Source organism: Mastomys coucha, unplaced genomic scaffold (genome assembly GCF_008632895.1).
Source record: "Mastomys coucha isolate ucsf_1 unplaced genomic scaffold, UCSF_Mcou_1 pScaffold5, whole genome shotgun sequence".
Taxonomy (NCBI): domain Eukaryota; kingdom Metazoa; phylum Chordata; class Mammalia; order Rodentia; family Muridae; genus Mastomys; species Mastomys coucha.
In genome coordinates, this window is record NW_022196911.1 from 62,364,908 (window position 1) to 62,391,199 (window position 26,292).

A 26,292-nucleotide genomic window follows, 5' to 3' on the forward strand; every position below is an offset into this window, starting at 1 on the left:
ATGAGTTCCGACGCGGAGATGGCCGTTTTCGGGGAGGCTGCTCCTTACCTCCGGAAGTCTGAAAAGGAGCGAATTGAGGCCCAGAATAGGCCTTTTGATGCCAAAACATCTGTCTTTGTGGCAGAGCCTAAGGAATCCTTTGTCAAAGGAACCATTCAAAGCAAAGATGCAGGGAAAGTGACTGTGAAAACGGAAGCAGGAGCGGTGTGTAGAGAGTCTGTCATGTCCTTGTTAGATTTGTGCTGCATTTTGCAGGGTCACTCACTCACTCACTCACTTGATACCAATAGTTATCTTTCCTGTTTACTAGACCCTGACGGTGAAAGAAGACCAGATCTTCCCCATGAACCCTCCCAAGTATGACAAGATCGAGGACATGGCCATGATGACCCACCTGCACGAGCCTGCTGTGCTGTACAACCTCAAAGAGCGTTATGCAGCCTGGATGATCTATGTGAGTGACCCACACCAGGGGTCTTTAGTATCATCACCATGTACCCTAAAAGATGAGGCACAAATGTGTCCTAAATATCTCCTAGTCACTAGAAGTCACTAACACAATTACTAGTTATTAAAAGTCTCACTATTATTGAGACTGTAAGGCACATCTTGTCTTCTCTCCCAAGGGAAGGCCATTGTCTTTCTGGCCATTGATTTTATCACAGATCTGTTGATTAAATGTGCTAATGCTTCCCCTACCCTTCCCTCCCTTTCTCTCTCTTCCTCTTCCCTTTCCTTCACTTCTTTTCTCTTCCCCTCCCCTCCCCTCCTGTCTTTCTTTTCCTTCCCTTCCTTTCCCTTCCCTTCCCTGTCAATTGCTATTGCAGAATCATCTCAATGAAGAAAAGATAAATAATCTGAAACATTTAAAAATGGACTTTTTAGGGGTTAAATTTCATTTTAGGGATTAAATCTTCCTACATAATACCAGGGTCTCTGTGTTCTAGTTCCTTTCATCTGTAGGATCTTTTCAGCATCCCCAGGCAGCCTTGAGTATTCTGCCCCCTCTTCGCATCCTTGCATTCACATTGACTATGTTTTTCTTGGTCATCCATTAACTTCCTCATCTACTGTGTTGACTGGGAATTTCCCAAAGGACTCTATCTTATTTATGTTTTAGTCTGCCATCCTTGCAGGATCCTAGAATATAATATACATCCAATAAATATTTGAATGTGATGCATCTTATATTCATATTTTTATACAGTTTAGCCAGTACTGATATTCAGCTGGGCAACACCCACACAGGTATACCAGATGTTTATATTCCATAACGAACTTACTTGGTTAGTGACAATCCTTAACCAGTTGACAGGCAACTTTTAAATTCCTGCATTTAATCATCATGCATTTATTTGTTCTTTGTCACTGTATAACTAAAAAATACTTTAGAGTGTTTCCAATGTCCCCCTATCTACATACTGTCCCACTCACTTTTGAAAGGCTTTTATCATGTTGTCTTAAAATATTCCAAAGTCCCCATCCTTCTCTTACTGTTGAATACATTTATGTTCAAATTTATGTTCTTATAAATTCAAAGTGTCTCAATTCTGCAAAGAAAATATATTCCTGTTTCCTTCAAACAACAACAACATCAAAAATCTCTCATAGTCCACAGTTTAAAACAAATAGACAGACATGGTGTTAGCGCTCCTGGTGTGTGAAAACCATGGCAAGTCCCAAGGGAAGCAAAAGAGAACTCTGAACTGTTCATTGCCCTCAACGATGCTGCTGTCTGCCAACTAATCAGTTTCCATGCTGATGCCTGGAAGAAATGTACTCACAAAAGTCCTTCTTTTTTTTTAAATCCAACTAAATGAGTTGCACAGACAAAAAGGACCTTTCGATAGTCATTCTCTCTTTCCTTATACAGACCTACTCAGGCCTCTTCTGTGTCACCGTCAACCCCTACAAGTGGCTTCCGGTGTACAACCCTGAGGTGGTGGCAGCCTACAGAGGCAAAAAGCGCCAGGAGGCCCCGCCCCACATCTTCTCCATCTCTGACAACGCCTACCAGTTCATGCTAACTGGTAAGTGGCTTGGCTATTTTCTATGTGCCTAAACTTTTCACTGCAGACCAGTAAAGAAAGCCTCGAGTCAACTGCACCACCCCCCTTGAGATGATCCCCTCCCACAGGGGCTCGTATGAGATAGGAAACAATGACCAGTGAGCTCTTTAATGTTTAAAGGTCAACAAAGGTTACTTGCAGTGAGACTGATGAACATAAAGGACAAGCATCTGTGTGCAGATGTACGTGTGCACACATAGACACAGCCACACATACAGACTGTGACTCTACAGCAAAAAGCAGGACAAACTTTGCTTCTGTGGTTTTCTCCTTATTATCAGAGATTATGATCAACAGTACCCAAGGTGCTGCCTTTGCCAGAACCCAGCAGTGAGATTTCAAGGCACATCTGGTATTAAGACATTATACTATGACTCTACCTCTATGATGTTTCGCTCAGCTAGGTTGATCTTATGTCCTTGTGGCCCCTTTGGAAATGGCTTGGAGATTTCCTTAGGCCGAGCAAGGCATCACAGCTCTCGCTTTCCCTTAAAAGTATGATGAAGCCACGTGTACTGTCAACACTTCCACCTTTCCACGCTTTACTACTCCTCATGCATCAAAATATTTCCAATGTCCCAGCAGGCATTTGTCCTTTTGCCCATCATGAATGTGCCACTGACTTAAATTGTCATCAAAGTGAGATGGACAAGCCAAGTCTAGTTTAGTTATTGATTTAGCAGTAGATTAGAAGGAAAGCCCTGTGCCTCAGGAAAACACAATGTAGTCCCTCTTAAGCCAAGGCTTTTAGGCAACATCTTCATCATAGGATTTCTCCCCTTGAATGAAATGTTCTGGGAAGACATGAGTGGGTCGTACTTGGTTTAAATTGGTGTATGTGCACCAAGTACAGGGAAAGAAGAGAGGGAAAATGTTAGGTCACTGTGCACCAGGCACTAAGGCTGCTAAGCAGAGAAATAGAAATCTCATGCCCTGATTCCATTCTAGCTATTTACAAGTAGGTTTGAAATAGCATTAAGTGCCTGCAATTTCTCTTTGCAGACCGGGAGAATCAGTCAATCCTGATCACGTAAGTAGGGTTTTATGCTTTCCTTTCATGGCTATGGAAGCTGCTAGGTGTGAGGCCTCCTCTGATTGTTTTGATTTGACAGCGGAGAATCCGGGGCTGGAAAGACTGTGAACACAAAGCGTGTCATCCAGTACTTTGCAACAATTGCAGTCACTGGGGAGAAAAAGAAGGAGGAGGCAACTTCTGGCAAAATGCAGGTGGGGGTGACTGCCCCAGAGTCCAGGCTTTTTTGGGAGGGGCTCCCTAGCAAGAAATAAGCATGGTCTGATCTTTCCCTTGCAGGGGACCCTGGAAGACCAAATCATCAGTGCCAATCCTCTGCTGGAGGCCTTTGGGAATGCCAAGACTGTGAGGAACGACAACTCCTCTCGCTTTGTGAGTCTCTTGTACACTGTGATGATCATTGTCCATTGGCCAAAATCATGGGAAGTCTCTGATGTAGTCTTCAAATCTTTATTCACATTATATTATACTGTGGTTTTCTTTGGCTTATTTCAAAGATCAAAAAACTCTGGCCAGAAGGACATGTGACTCCTTTCTGGAGTATTTTATTTTATTATTACTACTACTACTACTGCAAAATACTTCATCTTTAATTTTAATTAATAATAACTGCATATATTTATGGGACACAATGGGATGTTTTAATATATTTATACATTATGGGATAATTAATCCAAGCTAATTAACACAGCATCACCTTGTATATTTATATTCATAAATTCTTAAATCCAGGATAAAATCCTTCTACTTGTAAAATAGAAGATAGGCATTTTATTTCTGTTATAAATAGTCTCTGGCTTGGCTTAAAATTAAAGCAGTATTGTTCCAAGTGTTTTTGAGGATTTTCAATGATTTGATATTCTTGAAAACAAAGCAGACATGTTAGTTTTCCTTTCAAGGGTAAATTCATCAGGATCCACTTTGGCACGACGGGGAAACTGGCGTCCGCTGACATCGAGACCTGTGAGTGTTTACCTGCAGCACCATTCTGTTCTCAGGCCTGCTAAAGCTGCCTGACAGTCAAACCTGTGCACCCTGTCAGCTTTCACAGTGTTCCTGCTTGCGATCTGCTTTCTTCTAGATTTGCTAGAGAAGTCACGGGTCACTTTCCAGCTTAAAGCGGAAAGAAGCTACCATATATTTTATCAGATCACATCCAACAAGAAGCCAGAGCTGATCGGTAAGGGATGTCATAATTCCTCCCCAAAGTCATCACTCCACACTAGTCATCACAAAAGCCAGGGCGTTGCCCAATCTGATGCACCATGTCTGAATTCCGTGGAGCTTTTTTTGTTTTTTTTTTTTTAAATGGAAAATTATAAAAGCTTTTCAGGAGTAATTGTAGGAAAGCTTTGTAAGTTTGTTAAAATTTACATTTGCTTATTATAAAGATTCTTAAGAAATCAAAGAAAAAGTAAAAAACTGTCTCTAATTTCTACTATGAAATAACCATTATGAACAGAATATAAACACCATCTCATTCACCTTCTATGGGTGTATTGTTACATAAAGATAAATGCATGCAATTTACCAGTTAGAATAATGATCACACTTTTATAATTTATATACATGTGCTGAGTGTGTCATGGTTTTATCCATATTAGTATGGCTGCATGGTGTTGTGGTTGGTTGTATAGTAGTCTAGACTAGATGTAGGCAAATTTTACTTAATCATATCCTTTCCCCTTTAATGTTTCAATTTGCTTCCATTTCTGATTTTTAAATAGCCACTACAATAAAGACTATGGTAGTATGAGGTAACTTTTTATTCTTTGAAAATTTTACACATACATACCATTTGTTATAATCATGGTGATGTTAAAAAACTAGTCAGTGGGCTGGCGAGTTGACTCAGTGGGTAAGAGCACTGACTGCTCTTCCGAAGGTCTTGAGTTCGGATCCCAGCAACCACATGGTGGTTCACAACCACCTGTAATGAGATCTGACGCCCTCTTCTGGTGCGTCTGAAGACAGCTACAGTGTATTATGCCCAAGCGAGCAGACTGTCCTGAGTTCAATTCCCAACAACCACATGATGGCTCACGACTATCTGTACAGCTACAGCGTACTCATACACATAAAAAAATAAATCTTTTAAAAACTAGTCAATGACAGGGAACACCATGCCATCATCTTCAGGGTGTTTAGCTCTTGTCAGTCTTTCACCCGCGGAAATCTCTTGCTTTGATGAAGACATTGACTATGCTCATCTTTTCCATGTACTTAGAAATGCTACTGATCACCACAAACCCGTATGATTACCCGTTTGTCAGCCAAGGGGAGATCAGTGTGGCCAGCATTGATGACCAGGAAGAACTGATGGCCACGGATGTAAGTAGAACACAGAGCAATGTTTAGGATTATTGTGCAGGGTCAGAGATGTGGTGCACTAAGATAACTATTCAAAGCCTCCAGAAGAAATAACAAAGAATGGAGGGTGTTAAGAAAACATTGGCTCCCTGGGCCTAGACACTGTCCCTCCACAGGCTTTTTAGTATTCATCACCTCAGAGTTTGCAGAGGTCTTTGATGAAGCTGAGATGTGACTTCTCAAAAATAACGTCTGAGGTTTATGGTGTTTTCTCCTAAGCTTCCTTTTGACATGTGAGAAACATAAACCTTTAACTTCATTGCTTAAGTGAGCATCCTTTCCACACCCCTGCTAAAGAACCCCCTTCCCTCCAGTAGTTCTGGTGTTATTTCCTCATCTTGACCAGCTAGTGAGGAATGGGAACATGAGCTGTAAGTAGCAGGTCATAACTTAACAGCTCTCATCTTGATTTTGTTGGCAGAGTGCTATTGACATTTTGGGCTTTACAAATGATGAAAAGGTCTCCATCTATAAACTCACGGGAGCCGTGATGCATTATGGGAACATGAAGTTTAAGCAGAAGCAGCGGGAGGAGCAAGCTGAGCCAGATGGCACTGAAGGTACCAGCTGCCTCTTCCACCTGACATCGTGCTTCATTTGAAGCTCATGTTCTTAACATGTTGTTCTGAGTTTTCCTAAGAAGGCAAACTCACATTTCCGACCCGCGCTTTATAGAGCACTTAAATAATATGCTATGTAAAGCACAGACATCATTTGGGTTAGTCCCGGTCTTAAACTTAGTAAGAATGTAGGCAAGGCTTAAAAACATACTGAAAATTCTGCACAACATGGTTGAAAATGAAGTTTTTTAAGAAAATGGGTTTCTTTGCACCATGATACCATTGTATTCGTGCTTTCTTTTAGTGGCTGACAAGGCTGCCTATCTTCAGGGTCTGAACTCGGCTGACCTGCTCAAAGCCCTCTGCTACCCCAGGGTCAAGGTCGGCAATGAGTACGTCACCAAAGGCCAGACTGTCGAGCAGGTAAGCATGAAATTAATAACCACCACAAGGAGATAAAAGCATTGAATCTTCCTCATGTAACGTTCTATCTTCATCTTTCAAGGTGACCAATGCTGTGGGTGCCCTGGCCAAGGCCATGTATGAGAAGATGTTCCTGTGGATGGTCACCCGTATCAACCAGCAGCTGGACACCAAGCAGCCCAGGCAGTACTTCATCGGGGTCTTGGACATTGCTGGCTTTGAGATCTTTGACGTAAGTTGCAAGCTGATTTATGGAACACCTTTATATCTAATGACTATATTACTAAGAAAGAGTCTTAGGAAACTTCCTTGCCATTGTCTGTTACATGAAGATACAAAGGGAATATTCTTGACCCATATTAGTCATTTCCTGTGATAAATGACAAACAACGTGTGTAAGGAAGACCCTTCAACTCGCCGCAGAACAGAGGGAGTTAGACTGTGAAAAAAGAAAGGTTCTAAAAATCCCACGGTGGAAAGGAAGCTGATATTAAATAGCACTGCAGAACTCAGAAACATCTAATGTGCTCAGAGTATACAGTGAAGAAATCACTGAGAAATACTTAGGGAGATAACAAAGTCTGTAAAAGGCTTAATAATTTAGAATCATCATTAATTAAACACAATTAACTTTTAATGCTTGTTAATGTAATATCATGAAATAAAATTTTCTATTTGATCATGAGATACATTTCCCTGCTCAGAGCTTTTTAAAAGTTTATCTTCTTTTTTGATTATTACAATAAAACTCAGCTTTAATAGAAAATATAGAAAAGCAAGGAAAAGCACATAATTCTACTAACTATATCTAGTTCATTTGACATTTTGGTAGGGCTTCTAGAGTTATAAATGTGCGCTGCTCTGTTTTAGTGATCTTTTGTGTCTTGTTTATTGTTTCCATTTCACATTAAAGGACAATTACTAGCCACTTGAAATTCCCATCCTAGTGATAATCCTGCAGTGCAAGCTCTGAACCAACTTTTTATGGATTGAGAGTTTGGATGAGGCCTCTGGAAGCCATAGGGGCAACTAGAATAAATAGAGGGAGATTAAGTAAAAATCCAGGGGGAAAAATGTATGAATTTAAGCAAATTCAAGCAAAGAGTATTAGTGCTGATTTAAGACTTTCTGTAAAATGGCGGCAAACAGTGAATTCTACATGCCTCAAACCGCCCCTTCTTTTCTGTTTTGTATGGCAAAAAAAGACTCTTCTGACCAATGGTGTTGACACTGTCATCTAAAAGTTATTTTAAATAAAATGCCCAGCTAATTTTAGAGATAAATAAGCACATCTGTTTATTTAGTTCAACAGCTTGGAGCAGCTGTGCATCAACTTCACCAACGAGAAACTGCAACAGTTTTTCAACCACCACATGTTCGTGCTGGAGCAGGAGGAGTACAAGAAGGAAGGCATCGAGTGGACCTTCATCGACTTCGGGATGGACCTGGCGGCCTGCATTGAGCTCATTGAGAAGGTATCCCACTCCGTCCACTCTGTGACCCCTTCCCATGTACTTTCTGTTCTTATTTACTCAGCTGCTTTGCCTCACCTTCAATCCAGCCGATGGGCATCTTCTCCATCCTAGAAGAGGAGTGCATGTTCCCCAAGGCGACAGACACCTCCTTCAAGAACAAGTTGTATGAACAGCATCTTGGAAAGTCTGCCAACTTCCAGAAGCCTAAGGTGGTCAAAGGCAAGGCCGAGGCTCACTTCTCCCTCATTCACTATGCGGGCACCGTGGACTACAACATCACTGGCTGGCTGGACAAGAACAAGGACCCCCTGAATGAGACGGTCGTGGGGCTGTACCAGAAGTCTTCAATGAAAACTCTGGCTTACCTCTTCTCTGGGGCTCAAACTGCTGAAGCAGGTTAGGCTTCCAAGCCTTAATTTTCTGTAGTTATCACAACTGAGCTATTAGGTTGAGGCTAGTGAGATAGCCTAGCCAGAAATGTGGCATGCTAAACTCTAATTCCTTGAGTAGTAGGCTACGCTGTAGTTAGACATTTGTGGTTCAACTTATCACAATGGCCAGAAAGGAACTACCAGGCTCTTAATCAAAAAAGACCCGGGCTTCTGAAATTCTCTCTTCCTTCTCCCACTACTGAATGTGAACCATTGGGAATATTATAGACAATATAATGACCAAATTCTGCCTCCAGCATTAACTTCTACTGACAATATTTTAAGTCACAGTGTGCCAAGTATCAATATCAGAAGGTCCATCTCTTCATGGTTAGGTGACCGCTGTTTACACCAACTTCATATAGATAACAAACAACAGAAAAGTGGGTGTAAGCTTAGTTAAAAACAACATTTCAAGAGGGCCAGTAGGGTGGGAGGAAGTTCCTGAGGTGGAGGAAAGTTCTACTTGAGCATCAAGAGAGCGAAACTTAGTGAAAGGGAGCCCACTCACTGTATCTGAACAACGTCATCCTTTTCCTTCTTCAGAGGCAAGTAGCGGTGGAGCTGCCAAGAAGGGCGCCAAGAAGAAAGGGTCGTCTTTTCAGACCGTGTCTGCCCTGTTCAGAGTAAGGACGAAGTGCAACACCCCCAACTGCTTTAGGAATTTGGCTCTAGAACTATGAGATCACATTTTCCAGGAGATTCTAGAAAAGGGTTGACATTTACGACTTTGATTGATCTGTAGCGGAAGAAATTTAAATCATCCAGACACTATCTTAGCTCACCTCTCATGCGCTAAGTCATCATAGGATGGAGGGCACCTCCTGGGAAATCTTACAGCACATAATGATCCTCCATTCATGAACTACTTGGGTGACAAGGACCAAAGTCATGTACAGAAATATTAGAGAAAATATCAGTAAGACTAAGGAACCTAGAAGTTGTGGTGTTGTAATACTGTAACTTTTGGGAGGCAGAAGCAGGAGGATTGGAAATTTGAAAACAGTCTGCTATACATTCTTGAGAATATTACAATGACAGCAAGCCCAAACTAAACCCAACTAAACCAACATCAAAACAAAGAGAAAAATTAATGCAACCTAGCAGCTAACCTACAATGAAACTAATATAATATTGTTGCTATTGATCCATTCAGTTGCCAACACCAAGTTATAAAGTTATTATGTTATGGATGGCACTGTAAAAAACCATCTAAGGTCCAAATATGGTACATGATTGCATTTTCTTGTTGCAGAACTAGAGCATAGTAAAGGATAGAGGCACCATCTAGTGCAGTGGTCCTCAACCTTTTTAATGCTGTGACCCTTTAATGCAGTTCCTCATGTTGTGGTGACCCCCAACCATAAAATTACCTTTGTTGTTACTGTGGTTTTGCTGCTATTATGAATTATAATGTAAATATCAGATATGTAACTCCCAAAAGACTTGTAACCCACAGGTTGAGAACTACTGATCTAGTAGGTAAACATGTTTGGATAATCAAAGTTCAGGGAAGACAGCACGACAATGTTAGTGCAACATGAAAGAAAGCACACATCAAGCTTCCCTACCACATCCCTTCTGCCAACAAGAATACAGACAGATGGACCGAGGAAGAGGCTATAGCTCAGCAGAAGCAATAAAAGTCTTTCTTCTTTAAATGAGAGCTGCTTCTCCTGGGCCAAGGCTGGTAGCTTAGTGAGTAAAGTACTTGTCTTGCAAGTGTGAAGGTCTGAGTGTAGATTCTCAGGACTCACATAAAAAACCTGGCATGGCCATGTGCTCCTACAACTTCACCAATGGTGAGACGGGGGGCAGAGACAAATGGAGCCTTGGAAGATCCCAGGCCAGCAAGCTCTGGCCAATGTGGCAAAGTTCTAATCCAGTGAGAGACCCTGTCTCAACCACTAGGTGGATGATTCTCAAGGACTGATACCCAAGGTCGGCCTAAAACTTCACAAGAGTGGTGTACATGTGCATGCATACACTCATATAAACACACACACACACACACACACTAGCCGTAGACTGATTTTCCAGTTATCACCAATTGCTCTTCTCTCTGCTGCTATTCTGACCAAAGTTCCCTGCTCTTACAGGAGAACCTGAACAAGCTGATGACCAACCTCAGGAGTACCCATCCTCATTTTGTGAGGTGTATCATCCCCAATGAAACCAAGACTCCTGGTAAGAACCTCTTGAGTGAAAGCACAGAGCATGGCTGCCTCATCTCCTGTGTTGTATTCCGCTGTGAAATAAATATGCATTTGCAGGTGCCATGGAGCATGAACTGGTCCTGCACCAGCTGAGGTGTAATGGGGTGCTGGAGGGTATCCGCATCTGCAGGAAGGGGTTCCCCAGCAGGATCCTCTATGCAGACTTCAAGCAGAGGTCAGGCTTCTCCTAATTATAATCTGTCTTTGATGTTTAGTATAAACATATTGGATGTAAGCAAAATAGTTTGGTGAAAAGCATCTCTCTACTTAATCAGCCACAAAAGGACTGATACTATATATTAAGCACTATATGCAAAATTTCCACTGGATTTACTGAGGCTCATAGATATATTTCCTGGTGTCAGTAATTAGAAGAACTATCCTTTTTACTAATCAATCTCATTTAGCTCCCACCATCAAATGGTCAAGATAATGTCTATTATGACCTCACTTTCTGGACAAATGAAGTAAGGTTCAGAGAGATCAAATTATTTGCTTTAAAGTCAAAGCTAATAGGTCACTGGGGCATGTTGTATGAAGAGCTACAAGTAGGTTACCTTTGTGTTCTGTTTGATTTCAGTTTTCTCTTGCAGGTTACTTTCCCAGTTTCCCATAATAAGAGGGGACATGTCAGGATGACAACTCCTTAGTTAGAACTCTTTTCTCCTCCCTGATAAGCTGATCTTGAGAGTCAAGAATGACTTCCAGGTAGCAGTTGCAGGACACTGGTCTCCTTTAAGTCTAGAGCTGGTTAAGTTGTCAGAGAGTAGCTCAAGACCCAAGGGCACCCAAGGTTTGCTCTTAGACCATTAGGATAATTCCCCATATCTAAAATATTATCTATCATATTCCTTAACTTATTATTATTCAAATATAATTATACCATCTCTCTATTCCCTTACCTACCTCTAGTTTCTCCCATGTTACACCTCCTTTTTTCTTCTTAAATTCATGGATTATTTTCATTAATTAATATTAATCAATTAATGTAATTGATTAATATTAATTAATAATGTCTCTATATTCATTAATTGAAAAAGCAGATTTCTTGGACCCAGTATCTTCCTTTAAAGCAAATTTATCAAGCCATAATAGCATATCATATTGCATAGGTCTTCTACTCTTAAATATGAACAAGTTCATGTGATCCTTCCTTGAGAACAGAGTCTGATAAAAAAAGAAAAGAATAGTAAGAGTGGGTTCATACACTCCAGAAGCAGAGCTGGTGGGTCTCTGTGAATTTGAGGCCAGTCTAGTCTACATAGTGAGGACAGCTAGGACAGCCATAGCTATATATATATATATACCTTGTCTCAAAAGAAGAAATAGTACATATAAAGGAAGCTACAATGGCATGAAATTATATAGCAAATATTTTGAAAACATGCAAATAATGTTCCTCTGAGGACAAAGAATAATAGTTCTTAAAAAAATAAATCATTCAGAATTTGGCTACTGTTTGTAAATCAAATCTTTACAAACTACACTTACTTTAACAGATACAAGGTGTTAAATGCAAGTGCCATCCCTGAGGGTCAGTACATCGATAGCAAGAAGGCTTCTGAGAAGCTCCTTGGCTCCATTGATATTGACCACACTCAATATAAGTTTGGTCACACCAAGGTAACCCTCTTGAAATCCAGCCTTGTGTCTTCTTGCCCTTTGAACTTTTATAACATTTCTAATCTGTAACATTGCCTGCACCCAGGTCTTTTTCAAGGCTGGTCTTCTGGGGCTCCTAGAGGAGATGAGAGATGACAAATTGGCCCAGCTTATTACCCGGACACAGGCCATGTGCAGAGGGTTCTTGGCAAGAGTGGAGTACCAGAAGATGGTGGAGAGAAGGTATAAAAATTCATAGTTTATTCACATCTCATGTCTTCAAAAATACACTCAAGGTGGTCAACGGTTAGTACTTGGTTCTGATAAGAAGGTCAAAGTTAAGAAGGAATAAATAAACTTCTGTGGGAAAGTGGGAGAACTTAAGTTCTGTCAGCATGGACTAGATTTCCTGAGTGTCTGGGTGAAAACTTGAGAAGCATCAGGCCTGGATAGTTCTTTACCTAACACTGAAAAAATGCACCCATGAGTAGGCAGATATAAATGTTTACCCTTTTATTATTTTTGACAAGGTTTTATTAGTCATATTATTAAAGAGGACCTTAAAATGTATAGTAATTTTAAAAAATGGCTTTATGTAGTATATAAAATTATTTCTTCAGTTGGATATTTCTATTTTTGAACTATCATAATTTAAAATAAGGTATTTGTGAAGAACTTTTCATAATAGGCTACTACAATGTGATCAAGGGAGTTGACTTCCTGGTAGTCTAGTTGAAGAACTAATCTAAGACAGAGTGCATTACACATGGCCATCTGTGCATTCACACACATGAACAAGTCTGTGTACACACATAAACAGGTTGATGAGACAACTTTAATCACTTGAAGTTATGCTTAATTTTTCTGACTATAGTCACTATGTTATATTTGGGTTGTTAATTACCTATACATGATGGTCAATAATTTTTAAATGACCTAGATTAAGGCAAATGTAACATTATAAATTAGAATGATGCACTCATACAACACTAAAATGTAAAACTAGAAACTGTCAAAAATCTGACTTTTTGAAGTCTCCCACATCACCTCTTTCAAGGACCATGGCCCCTCTCACTGTTCTATGGTACTTTCATGGGCGTTTTTGAAGCACTGATGAACAGCAATGCCTTTCAAAGGGCAATCCTTGATTTTTGTCATTGGTATCTTTTGGGATCTAATTAAATGCAAAATTTTATGTCTGTGCCAAATATTCTGAATAAGAATCCCTGGAAGTGTCATTCAAGAATCAGTATTTCTAACAAGCTCTTCAGGTGATCTCAACTATGTTTAAGTTTGAGATAGAATGGTGCAGAGAAGTTAATGGTTACAAGTCCTTGAGCATGGCCATGAAATATAAATTTTCTAATCTGCAAGGTTGAATGCAAATAGAGAATGGGGTGGGGTGGAGGGGGACAGAAGTTCTGACCCTCACTCCTGAAATTTATGCTTGCTTTATCATCCACTGTATCTAATTTGCAACCGCTGCATTTCAGGGAGTCCATCTTCTGCATCCAGTACAACATCCGTGCCTTCATGAACGTCAAGCACTGGCCCTGGATGAAACTCTTCTTCAAGATCAAGCCTCTGCTGAAGAGCGCGGAGACGGAGAAGGAGATGGCCACCATGAAGGAGGAGTTCCAGAAAACCAAAGATGACCTTGCCAAGTCGGAGGCAAAGAGGAAGGAACTTGAAGAAAAGATGGTGTCCCTGTTGAAAGAAAAAAATGACTTGCAACTCCAAGTTCAGGCAGTAAGCTGGGGCTCTACGATGGGTATCACTAATTAAGGTGAAGGGCTGGTGCTCTGGCTATGATGAGTGAGATGTATCATTGAGGGAGGCACTCATTGCACAGAGATGGTTAAGACTCCAACTAAACACATTTCTCTCACTGCTCAGTAAACACCCCCAAACCAGTGTCATGACAATGAGGTAGAACTTCCTGTCTTCCAGTCTGCACAATTTCAGCAGTCTACAGGAATTGTGGTTTCTTTTCAGCTTGAAGATAGTCCTCAAAAGTGATTAACACAACCCAAGTAGTGTATTAAGAGAAAGGTGATGTAGAGAGATTTTTCCTTTCAAATGTCCTTGAACAACATCTTGACATCCATTGGCTTCATATTATCGCAGAGACAGCAGATGGATGACGATATTCTATACCAGATTGCACTGAATTATTGTTTGTTATTGATTTAAAAAAATCATGCCTGTTATTTCTTCCATCTCCATGGACAGTGGCCTTTTGTACCACACCCACAACTGTCTTCTCCCAGTTTTTATTCCACCAAATTTACTAACTGCTCACTTCTGGGCCAGCCATCTAAGAAATCCTTCCATTGATCTAGGAATATAATTATAGGACTAGCTTCCATTTGGGTTAAAGTGACTTGGTCTGGTACAATTTTGTGTATTACAGGATGCAGTGCGAGCATGTGCGTGCACACACACACACAGAAACACACACACACACAGACACACACACACACACCTTCTTTCAGCTTCCTTCAAATCTGCACCCAGTTATTTCTTCCTGTTCTCCCCACTTACTCAGATCCCATTCACTCAGGTGAACGCATGACATGGGGCACACCAGAGTCTCTTAGGCATTCAAAGGATGATGACAGAGGGTCATTAGCATATATATCATATGTATAAGTGTATTATATATGCCACTGTATAAGTATATCATATATCTATATACATCATTTGTAAAGTAGAACCATCCTCCAGTACCATAGAGAAAAATATTCTAGCACCTATAGCATCTTGCAGTTTCCCTAAATAAATGCTCGCCCATCGGCCTCCTGCTGTTTTTCCTATAAGATAATTTCTTTTCTTTCATGGTTTTAGAGCTTTATTGTAGAAAAGAGAGAGGGAGGAGGGGAGAGAGGGGGCAAGAGGTGAGAGTAAGAGCAGGAGCTTAAGAGAATAAGATGATTTCTACATGTTTCATTCCTACTCATCTCACAAGGGTCAACTTGAAAATTAATTTCATGAATGCATAAGGGAACCAATGTATTTGATGTCCAATATTATAAGTTATGTCTTAAATTAATGGCAACCATTGAGAGATGGATGTTCTAACTATTATAAAACACATTGTCATATAAGAGAGAAAACAACATAGTTTGTTTTCCCCAAATAGGCAAAAAGCATTGTACACAGTAGATGGTTTATGGAACATAAATCCTTGAATAGATAAATAAACATAAGAAACCCAACTCATGAAGGTTAAAAGTCTTATCATGACAATACATTTTATTCTTTTTCCCTAATTTTGATTATATTGCCAACTCTAGGAAGCTGAAGGCTTGGCTGATGCAGAGGAAAGATGCGACCAGCTTATTAAAACCAAAATCCAGCTGGAAGCCAAAATCAAAGAGGTGACCGAGAGAGCAGAGGATGAGGAGGAGATCAACGCTGAGCTCACGGCCAAGAAGAGGAAGCTGGAGGACGAGTGCTCAGAGCTGAAGAAGGACATCGATGACCTTGAGCTGACACTGGCCAAGGTTGAGAAGGAGAAGCATGCCACGGAGAACAAGGTATGGGATGTATACATGGGAAGCTGAGGACTCATTTTCATTAAGAAGTGAAACATCAAACCAAAACTATTGATACCTAACATTTAATGCAAAGCACGTTTACTTCCCAAGGTGAAAAACCTCACAGAGGAGATGGCAGGCCTGGATGAAACCATTGCCAAACTGACCAAGGAGAAGAAGGCCCTCCAGGAGGCCCACCAGCAGACCCTGGATGACCTGCAGGCAGAGGAGGACAAAGTCAACACCCTGACCAAAGCCAAAATCAAGCTTGAACAGCAAGTGGATGATGTGAGTTGTGTATTACCAAAGGAATGATTTCCTTTGAAAGGAAACTATACATTTCTTCTGACTCAAACACTATATTCATCTAGCTTGAAGGGTCCTTGGAACAAGAAAAGAAACTTCGCATGGACCTAGAAAGAGCCAAGAGAAAACTTGAGGGTGACTTGAAGTTAGCCCAGGAGTCCATCATGGACATTGAAAATGAGAAACAGCAGCTTGATGAAAGGCTCAAAAAGTAAGCAGGGAAGAATGGCTCAGGGCTTTGCTTCCAGTTGGCTACAAACGGAATTTCTACATTGTGTTTCTTTTCTTTAAGGAAAGAGTTTGAAATGAGCAACCTACAGAGCAAGATTGAGGATGAGCAGGCCATTGGCATTCAGCTGCAGAAGAAGATCAAGGAGTTGCAGGTAAGTCCGTGGCTTCCATCAGTTTAATTCATCAGTAAAAGAAAAATGACTGCCCCAAGAGGCTGAGTTGGCCCTTTCTACCACCCCCAGGCCCGCATTGAGGAGCTGGAGGAGGAGATCGAGGCAGAGCGGGCCTCCAGGGCCAAAGCAGAGAAGCAGCGCTCTGACCTCTCCCGGGAACTGGAGGAGATCAGCGAGAGGCTGGAAGAAGCTGGCGGGGCCACTTCAGCCCAGATTGAGATGAACAAGAAGAGGGAGGCTGAGTTCCAGAAAATGCGCAGGGACCTGGAGGAGGCCACACTGCAGCATGAAGCCACGGCAGCCACCCTGAGGAAGAAGCACGCAGACAGCGTGGCTGAGCTCGGGGAGCAGATTGACAATCTGCAGCGGGTGAAGCAGAAGCTGGAGAAGGAGAAGAGCGAGATGAAGATGGAGATCGACGACCTCGCTAGTAATGTAGAGACAGTGTCTAAGGCCAAGGTGCATGTTTGAAAAAATTGATATTAATGACACTAATCCATATGGATACATCAATTTGCACAGAGCACTTTCTAGATTTTAAGTCATTTGCAGTAGTACAAAAAGGAGACCAGAGAAATGATAGTACTTTTAGTATGTCTATTTTACATATGAAGACATGGGATTCAAAGAAGCCAAGCACAGAAGTCCATCACTCTGTTGTTAATAAGTGACTTAAGTACAGTCAACTGTGCTCTCCAAATTAGGGTCTCTCATATTTTGTATTGTATGACAATGTTCTAGTATATGTAAAAGCAGTGAAACACTTTTGTTAACTTCGTAGAGATCAGACCATACAATTCTTACAGAATCACAAAATCAGAGTCAAAATTTTCAAATTTTCATATAACTATTGCATTCAGCTTTATAATTTCTTTTCAGTAAAAAGAAAGACATCATCTAGATTATATTAAATATAGGAAAATTTGATTTATTTGTTCAAAGAAATATGTTTTCCTTTGCAGGAAAACTAGCTGCAGCAAAGGCTATTCATTCTCTCCAAGCTTTGTCATCTCTCTCTCTCTCTCTTTCTCTCTCTCTCTCTCCTCTCTGTCTGTCTCTCTTTCTCTCTCTCAGGGAAACCTAGAGAAGATGTGCCGCACCCTGGAGGACCAGGTGAGTGAACTAAAGTCAAAGGAGGAAGAGCAGCAGCGCCTGATCAACGACTTGACGACCCAGAGAGGACGCCTGCAGACCGAATCTGGTAATTCTCCATCTTCAACGATGTCTGAGCATAGAGATGAGGTAGTTAAGGATAAATAAGCTGCTGATGTGAGCATCTAATAGAAGGAACTAAGAACAATGGTGATTTACCAGAAGGCTCAGGTTCAGCCTACATCCAAAGTCATGACTAGTTTCTGATCCAGAAAGACCTTGAGGATTTATCCACAGTGGAATCAGGAGTCAGGTAGTAGAATCAGGCGACACTCCAGTATGATCCCAGGATTTCTGTCTTATCTCATATCTTTTGTTGTTGCCATTCCTATTTTGTAGTACAGGGGAACAAACCCAGGGCCTCACGCATGCTAAGCAAGTAGTCTGCTTTAAGTTGTGTCCCTAGTCCTTCGGGTCCTCTTGTGTATGCCAGTGTGAACTAAATCTTTGAATGAAGAAATGTACAGGCCCATCTCTCAATTGTCTCTGGAGGGTCCTTATGATGACTCATTGGGCAACACCTCACAAGCCTGGAGTGCTGAGTTCAAACTGCAGAAGCCACAAAAAGTGGGAGAAGAGAACTCCAAAGAGTTGTCCCCTTTCACACGAATACTGTAGCAATCACAAACACAAACACACACACACACACTACACACACACACATCTGTGGAAGCAGATATTTTAGGTCCTTGTTTTGACAGTCAACACTAGATTTTTGCATAATGTCATATAAATAAGATTTTACTATGAGAAGAGAAAAGGAATTTACACTGTATTTATTCCTCTGTGTTGCTATGAAATTTTTATTAGAAAACTTAGAGATTTTTGCACAGAACTTGAAAATGTCAGTAGATAATTTAATCATCTGAACTCTCAACCTGCGGTGCTGAGAGTTAAATTTGCTTCTGAAATGGGTTTCAGAGTTTGTTCTTTACTTAGAGAACAGTAGTGCTGTTTCTTCCATTTCCCAGGTGAATTTTCCCGGCAGCTTGATGAGAAAGAAGCGCTGGTATCTCAGTTATCAAGGGGGAAGCAAGCATTTACCCAACAGATTGAGGAACTAAAGAGGCAGCTTGAAGAGGAAGTCAAGGTGATTATTAATCTAAGGCTGATCGCCACACTTTGTTTCATGAGTTGACCCTAGAAGGACCCAATTCCATCATCTTTAAGGAGACTAAGTATTTAAATATATAGTACAATGAAGGTGTGACCATCTTCATAGGCGAAGAATGCTCTGGCCCACGCCCTGCAATCCTCCCGCCATGACTGTGACCTGCTGCGGGAACAGTACGAGGAGGAGCAGGAATCAAAGGCTGAGCTGCAGAGGGCGCTGTCCAAGGCCAACAGCGAGGTGGCCCAGTGGAGGACCAAATATGAGACGGATGCCATCCAACGCACGGAGGAGCTGGAGGAGGCCAAGTATGTGCACATTTGGGAAAGAATGTGCAGAAAACTTTACATATCCATGCCATGTCATTGCGGAATAGCGTCTGTCTTCTAGACTATCATAACAATCCCCAAATAAAATGAGCATATTTCTGACCTGTTGACCTAAAATCCATCTAAGGTAACAAAGAATAACAAACAATTGCTAATTCCAGAGCCTGCTGCTCTTTGCCAAATGCACCAAGCTCATTGCTGCCTCTGCACTGGCTGCTCTGTCTGTACACAATAGTCCCTGCAGGTCTCCCACTAGTTCCTTCTGTCTTCTTAGCAAGACCTTCCCTAAATAGCTAGAGTTCTCACCCACAAATCACCATCTTTTATTACTCTTCACTGCATTCATATCTGAAGGGTGTTATTAAGCAACTTCAGACTTGACTGTTGTTGATTTCTCTCACTTGTCTTTGAGCTTCATGAAGCAGGTGACATTTGTCTTGTTCACTGCTGTGCATTAATGATGTCTAGTTCTAAGAGGACCCTAGCGATTCTTGTCGAGTGAATAACTAGCATCAACATGAATTTTTTGATACTCTTCAATGTGGTGATAGTTCATATTTTTAATATGGTTTCTTCTTCCTGAAACTTTATGTAATCTTCAAGGAAAAAACTGGCTCAGCGTCTGCAGGCGGCCGAGGAGCACGTAGAAGCTGTGAACGCCAAGTGTGCTTCCCTGGAGAAAACGAAGCAGAGGCTGCAGAACGAGGTGGAGGACCTCATGCTGGACGTGGAGAGGACCAATGCGGCCTGTGCCGCCCTAGACAAGAAGCAGAGAAACTTCGACAAGGTGATTCCCGAAGCATCCTTGATTTGCTCGGTGTACCTTCCTCCATCATCCACAGCAGCTCACTGCTCTTGGTTTCCCAGATCCTAGCAGAGTGGAAGCAGAAGTATGAGGAAACCCATGCTGAGCTGGAGGCATCCCAGAAGGAGTCCCGCTCCCTGGGCACTGAGCTCTTCAAGATGAAGAATGCCTATGAGGAGTCGCTGGATCAGCTAGAAACCCTGAAGCGAGAGAATAAGAACTTACAGCGTAAGGCCCTCTCTTTCAACAATACCCAGGCCTCGGAGGGAACTCTCTTCTACGTCATGCCTTGACCACGCCCTTATCTGTTTTTCACCCTATTAACAGAGGAGATTTCTGACCTCACGGAGCAGATTGCAGAAGGAGGAAAGCGCATCCACGAACTGGAGAAAATAAAGAAACAAGTTGAACAAGAGAAGTGTGAACTTCAGGCTGCTCTAGAGGAAGCAGAGGTACAGCCTCGCGCACGCTTAAACAACATACTAAGGAAGAATTAAGTCCACCTACAGGGCGTGTAAACTGGCACAGCACACAGTTATCTGTGTGTGGCAACACTGCAGCATGCTTGTTCCTTGTTTGCTAATGTCACCTCTCACTGTCCTTAAGGCATCTCTGGAGCATGAGGAGGGGAAGATCCTGCGCATCCAGCTGGAGCTGAACCAAGTCAAGTCTGAGATCGACAGGAAGATTGCTGAGAAGGACGAGGAGATCGACCAGCTGAAGAGAAACCACATTAGAGTCGTGGAGTCCATGCAGAGCACGCTGGATGCCGAGATCAGGAGCAGGAACGACGCCATCAGGATCAAGAAGAAGATGGAGGGAGACCTCAACGAGATGGAGATCCAGCTGAACCACTCCAACCGCATGGCTGCCGAGGCCCTGAGAAACTACAGGAACACCCAAGGCATCCTCAAGGTAGGTGGCCCCAAGAGGTGGTCCCAGATGAGTGGTGTGACCTGTCTTAGGGATACAGTATCTCAACAATTGTTCATTCCACAGGACACTCAGCTGCACCTGGATGATGCTCTCCGGGGCCAGGAGGACCTGAAGGAGCAGCTGGCCATGGTTGAGCGCAGAGCCAACCTGCTGCAGGCTGAGATTGAGGAGCTGCGGGCCACGCTGGAGCAGACTGAGAGGAGCAGGAAGATTGCAGAGCAGGAGCTGCTGGATGCCAGTGAGCGCGTGCAGCTCCTCCACACCCAGGTGGGGTTTTGCACAAACACCTCTTAGCAGTAAACACTAAAGCATCTCAGAACGTACAAGCCTGTACTTGTTAACCTGACAGCCAGATTTTAACTTTTGCCAAATTTTACTGTGTTACTGAGTGAGAAATCTCTCACTGTTTTATGTTAGCAGTTGTTTTTTGATACTCTCCTAGAGCATTTTATGGGTGACCACACTCTATTCTATCAGTACATCTAGTCATCCTTATTGTCCACATTGACATTTTTATTGTGAAGAAATGTCATGCTACAAACATCTGTTGCAATTTTATTTATGTGTGTGAACAGTCTGGTTGGTACATGACACTTAGAAAGTCATAAAGCTATTTCACTTACTTCTAATGAATGTATGTGAAGGTGCTGACTCTCAGCATCTCTAACTTTTTCTCTTTATAATTGTGATATATAACAAAATTCTTTAATGTTGAGGAGCACTTTTTTTTTTACTTACAAATTTTTATCTTATGATTTTCAAGAAATAACTACCATTGAATAGTTTGACAGCATAAGAAAGTGTAACACTTGTTTCTAACCAGAACACCAGCCTCATCAACACCAAGAAGAAGCTGGAGACAGACATTTCCCAAATCCAGGGAGAGATGGAGGACATCGTCCAAGAAGCCCGCAATGCAGAAGAGAAGGCCAAGAAAGCCATCACTGATGTGAGTAGAGTCACATTTCTGCACTCAGTGACCAGTGGGAGCTACTGATTTCAATAGCTTTCTTGACTTCCTAATAAGGCCGCCATGATGGCGGAGGAGCTGAAGAAGGAGCAGGACACCAGCGCTCACCTGGAGCGGATGAAGAAGAACATGGAGCAGACGGTGAAGGACCTACAGCTGCGTCTGGATGAGGCTGAGCAGCTGGCGCTGAAGGGTGGCAAGAAGCAGATCCAGAAACTGGAGGCTAGGGTGGGTGTCTCTGTGCTTGTACGTTTCTTTAGGTTTCCAATTCCTCATTGGATCAGATTTCTTCAGAGTCTTCCTTTTTGTAGGTGCGTGAACTGGAAGGTGAGGTAGAGAGTGAGCAGAAGCGGAATGTTGAAGCCGTCAAAGGTCTGCGCAAACACGAGAGGCGAGTGAAGGAGCTCACTTACCAGGTAGGCAGTGGTCCTTAGCAGCTAAGCCCTCTCCAGATGTGTATGAGACACTCACAAGTGATGGCGGGCTCTATGGTTCTTATACTCTTGCAGACAGAAGAAGACCGAAAAAATATTCTCAGGCTTCAGGATTTGGTGGATAAACTCCAGGCAAAAGTGAAATCTTATAAGAGACAAGCTGAGGAGGCTGTAAGTATCTTTAGGATAGAGAATAGTGAAGTCCTTGAATTGGGAAAAGCTACTAAATAATTCACTGTACTACCTTATTTACTAAAGAATCTGTTTGTTCTACAGATTCTGTACATCAGGCCTTTGTACAGCTTTGTGTTTCTCATATATTGTTTCTAGTACCAATAGCTTGATTTTAAGGGAAAACCCAGCTTACAAAGGAACCTAAAAAAAAAAAAGATTTAAAAGCAGAAATTATTCAGGATGTTCTCCCAGGCTATGGTGGGACAAAGTGATATAGAGATAAGATACATTAGCAGAAATCCCCAGACACCTAGCTGTTAACAAGCAAACTTAAAAATAACTCTTGGGCACTGGAGAGATGGCTCAGCAGTTAAGAATGCCGGTTACTCTTCCAGGGGACCTGAGTTCAATTCCCAGCATCCACAACGATCTGTGACTCCAGCTCTGGGGATCTGACACTCTCTTTAGCCCTCCATAGATAGCAGGCAAACAAGTAGTTCACAGACATACACCCAGACAAAATATCTGCACACGAAAAATATAAAATAAAACTAAAAAATGACTCAGGCTAAAGTAGATATTGGAAAAGCATGATTTACCAGATCTTTATTTATTACAAACAATATTAAAAGGAAAATGTGACTTTTACAAATATTTGGAAGGCAGCCAAAATTGCTTAGAGGGTTAATAATGCCTATAAAACAATGGTTTTATAGGTTTTTTTTTTAGCATGAATCAAAATTAAAAATAAACGGATATGTTTATATCTAATCTAGAAATTAATACCAATAATGCAATAAAGCAAGAAAAGAAGTGAATTAGTTAGAGTATATTATTTTGTAATATGACATTTTAGTAATATCTGATAACTTCTGGAGAATTAATGAAGCAAATACATTTATAGCTAGTTTAACAAAGAAACTAGAGATAATCCAAATAGCATCACAGGAATATAAAGAGAGACAGGCCTTTCACATAGAGCAGTGTTTTTAATGTAATGTGTAAAACAGTTCAAAGAGCTGAGGTCACAAAGAAACTGATCTTTTGTTTTTCCCAGGAGAATGGTTACCAAGCTGGACTAAAAAGTTACTTCAGGATTACTGTTGAAAGGGACCCAGGTCCAGATAGGTCTGTCAAAATTTCAAGGAACAGATAATCCCCAGCTATGTAAGCAGTTCAAGAGCATGGGAAAGATGCAAGGCCTTCCAATTCACATTACAAAGCTCGCATAACCCTCATACCAAAACCAGTCCAAGGGAGGACAGGGGAAAGAAGCTAGGGCAGCCTTACCCCTGACTGCAGTCACAGCAGGGACACATTGCTAAACACTGAAGCCCTTACCATCTGAAGGACTTGTCTGTCTATCAGTGAGTAAACAGGCTTACATCCCACAATGTAAAGACGCCTTACTGGAGAATCTGTCAATACAATTGTTATATCAAAAGCAGAGGAAATAATCATTTCGTGTCAAAATAATCTACGGTTAAATTCAATGGACATGTTCATGTTTTAAATGATTTTGAAATCATGCTTAATATGATAAGGAATAACTAACTTAACTGTCATCACCTAAAAGCAAGCATGAACCACCTGGCCCTTTTTTATATTCTTGCTTCTCTAATCTTTTTTCTCCTTTTGCTTTATTCCTGGCATATATCCATTCAGATAATTTGGTTGTTGGGGATGGAGAGATGGCTCAGTCATTACAATTATTTGTGGCTCTTCCAGAGGATCTGAGTTTGGTTCCCAGCACCCATTCCAGGCAGTTAACAACAACGTTCAACTGTAGCTCCAGGGAGTCCAGCGCCCTCTTCTGTTCATCAAGAGGGTCTGCATACACACATGAAGACATACATACATACATACAGACAGACACACTCACACACACGCATACACACACACACACACACAAACAAGATTCTTACAAAAAGGCATTTTGTTTGCAAAATTTGTGATGTGATAATTTTGAGACACCAATCTCTAATCATAAAACAGTTTCAGTGGTAAGCAAGAATCGTGGAAAGGGTAAGATTTTACTTCTCTCTGCATACCAAGCTCGGTTTCAGCCAGTCTACAGAGCTTAGAAAGATTACAGCATGAGTTTAATGTAATTCCGATTTTATTCTCAGGAGGAACAATCCAACACAAATCTATCCAAATTCCGCAAGATCCAGCACGAGCTGGAGGAAGCCGAGGAGCGGGCTGACATTGCGGAGTCCCAGGTCAACAAGCTGCGGGTGAAGAGCCGCGAGGTTCACACCAAAATCATAAGCGAAGAGTAAGGCAGTCCTGATGCTGTGGAATGACTGAAGAGAGGCACAAAATGTGAAGCCTTTGGTCATGCCCTCGTGCAACTTTATTCCATTCTATTGTAAGAAAATAAAGAGCCCAAGTTCCTTTGCAAGCAATAGCAATGGGCTGGCCCTGTCTTTTGTCATTTTCCTAAAGCAGTGTCAAAGTTTGAAACATCTTCAATGATAATCACATCCCATCTGCAACTCAGAAACACACACATCTTCACAAGTATCTTTGGTTTATTGGGATAGTTTAAGTTGATAAAGATGTTACTTACCAAGAAAGCCTGTTCTGATGAACAAAACTCTGGAAGTCATTTCTATTTCTTTCTAGTTGTTCCTGGTATCTTCATATTGTCAAATCCCAGGAAGCTTCTACCTCCCTTAACATAAAACTGATTTTCTAGGTCTAGACAAAGAATGGTGCTAAGTATATTTCTACAGAGATAATTCACATTAACTATGTCATTGATTTCCACATTTAATAACTTCATTAGCTCATGAAAACTTTTTCTAATATTAATTTTAATACCATGGATTCAACCATAGTATACACGATGGCTCATCTGCATCATAAATTAGAAATAATGCTTTTTTCAATGAAAGCTGGAGGCTGCTTATCAAATCTAAACACATAGAAACACTATTTTATGTTATAATTTGGTATAATAAGTTATGCACCTACTTTTCACATTCTTTTTAGCCTCCTGTATAATTAAATGAATAGAGACAATGACTAAGAGACCAGACCAAGAATATCAAAACAGTTTACTCAAATACATATATATGCACATATATATGCATATAGATACAATATGAAGATATCAGAAACTACTAGGAAGATTATATATATATATGTATATGTACACATATGTACATATGTGTATATATACATATCTATCTATCTATCTATATATATATATGCAGAGAGAAAGAGAGAGAGAGAGAGAAATGTGGTAGCTATCTAGATTATTGAGACATTTTACTAGAAGATTAACATTTTAGAACTGGAGACAACTTTGATGCACAGCCAAAACCACAGTCTTCCTGACAGTACCTGGGAAAAGCGAAATGCTAACTTCTCAACTAAGCCAAAAGAAAATTGTCTTGGCTTAAGGTCTTGGCTTAAGTGGCAAGTCTGAGACTGATTTCAATCAAGACACGTGGAGGCAACTTCCCAGGTAAGCTCATTTGCACTGGTCTTGGGGAAGAGCACAGGATTGCTCTTCTCACTGAACTGGCTCTTCTTTCATTTTCCCTCCATGTCATCCATCAGTGCTTAAGTATCTTATAGCTTGGCAGTAACAACAACAACAACAACAACAACAACAATAACAAACCAAGGCTTTGCTTTCTCTTCTCTGAAAAGTCCCCGCCCCCCAGTAGAATCAAATTCCACCTTAAAATTTCCATCAAATCCTATTCAGAGAATTATGAAAACATTTGCTCTCTAAGAACTATTAGCCACATTTTACAGATACCTTAATAGAGAAACCGACACATAAGAAGCAAAATGATGTACCTGAGGGGGCAAAGCAGCTAATAGTTGCCTAGGAAGCTCTTGGCAGAGGCAAAGTTCTTCAAGACCCTTCCTGGTGCTTTAATCCGCTCTAGAGAGAGTGTCACCATCGAGAGTCCTGGGCTACAGATCAATAAGCC

The 26,292-nt window shown here is 41.3% G+C and overlaps 1 protein-coding gene across 1 annotated transcript; it reads left to right on the top strand.

Moving 5' to 3' along the window:
- On the top strand, positions 1–24,749 carry LOC116078784 (myosin-2). Its single transcript, XM_031354102.1, has 38 exons — positions 1–204; positions 311–454; positions 1,874–2,030; positions 3,072–3,099; positions 3,182–3,296; positions 3,382–3,474; positions 4,002–4,065; positions 4,184–4,282; positions 5,330–5,433; positions 5,894–6,032; positions 6,337–6,455; positions 6,538–6,687; positions 7,760–7,930; positions 8,017–8,326; positions 8,908–8,987; positions 10,461–10,548; positions 10,635–10,752; positions 12,077–12,200; positions 12,286–12,422; positions 13,673–13,928; positions 15,476–15,718; positions 15,830–16,006; positions 16,090–16,235; positions 16,317–16,407; positions 16,498–16,887; positions 17,503–17,629; positions 18,552–18,670; positions 18,803–18,999; positions 19,624–19,807; positions 19,888–20,053; positions 20,153–20,277; positions 20,432–20,740; positions 20,825–21,028; positions 21,585–21,710; positions 21,789–21,959; positions 22,043–22,147; positions 22,241–22,336; positions 24,469–24,749. Exons 1-38 carry the CDS (start codon positions 1–3, stop codon positions 24,619–24,621), a joined length of 5,829 nt encoding a protein of 1,942 aa, XP_031209962.1. The 3' UTR covers positions 24,622–24,749.
- Positions 24,750–26,292: the final 1,543 nt, after the last annotated feature.

What these genes read in the sequence shown, in the direction of transcription:
- LOC116078784 (XM_031354102.1), top strand. Translation starts at nt 1, where the DNA reads ATGAGTTCCGACGCGGAGATGGCCGTTTTCGGGGAGGCTGCTCCTTAC. An exon ending in ATGCAGCCTGGATGATCTAT is followed by an intron (nt 455 to 1,873) that starts GTGAGTGACCCA and finishes TTCCTTATACAG; the next exon opens with ACCTACTCAGGCCTCTTCTG. An exon ending in GTCCGCTGACATCGAGACCT is followed by an intron (nt 4,066 to 4,183) that starts GTGAGTGTTTAC and finishes GCTTTCTTCTAG; the next exon opens with ATTTGCTAGAGAAGTCACGG.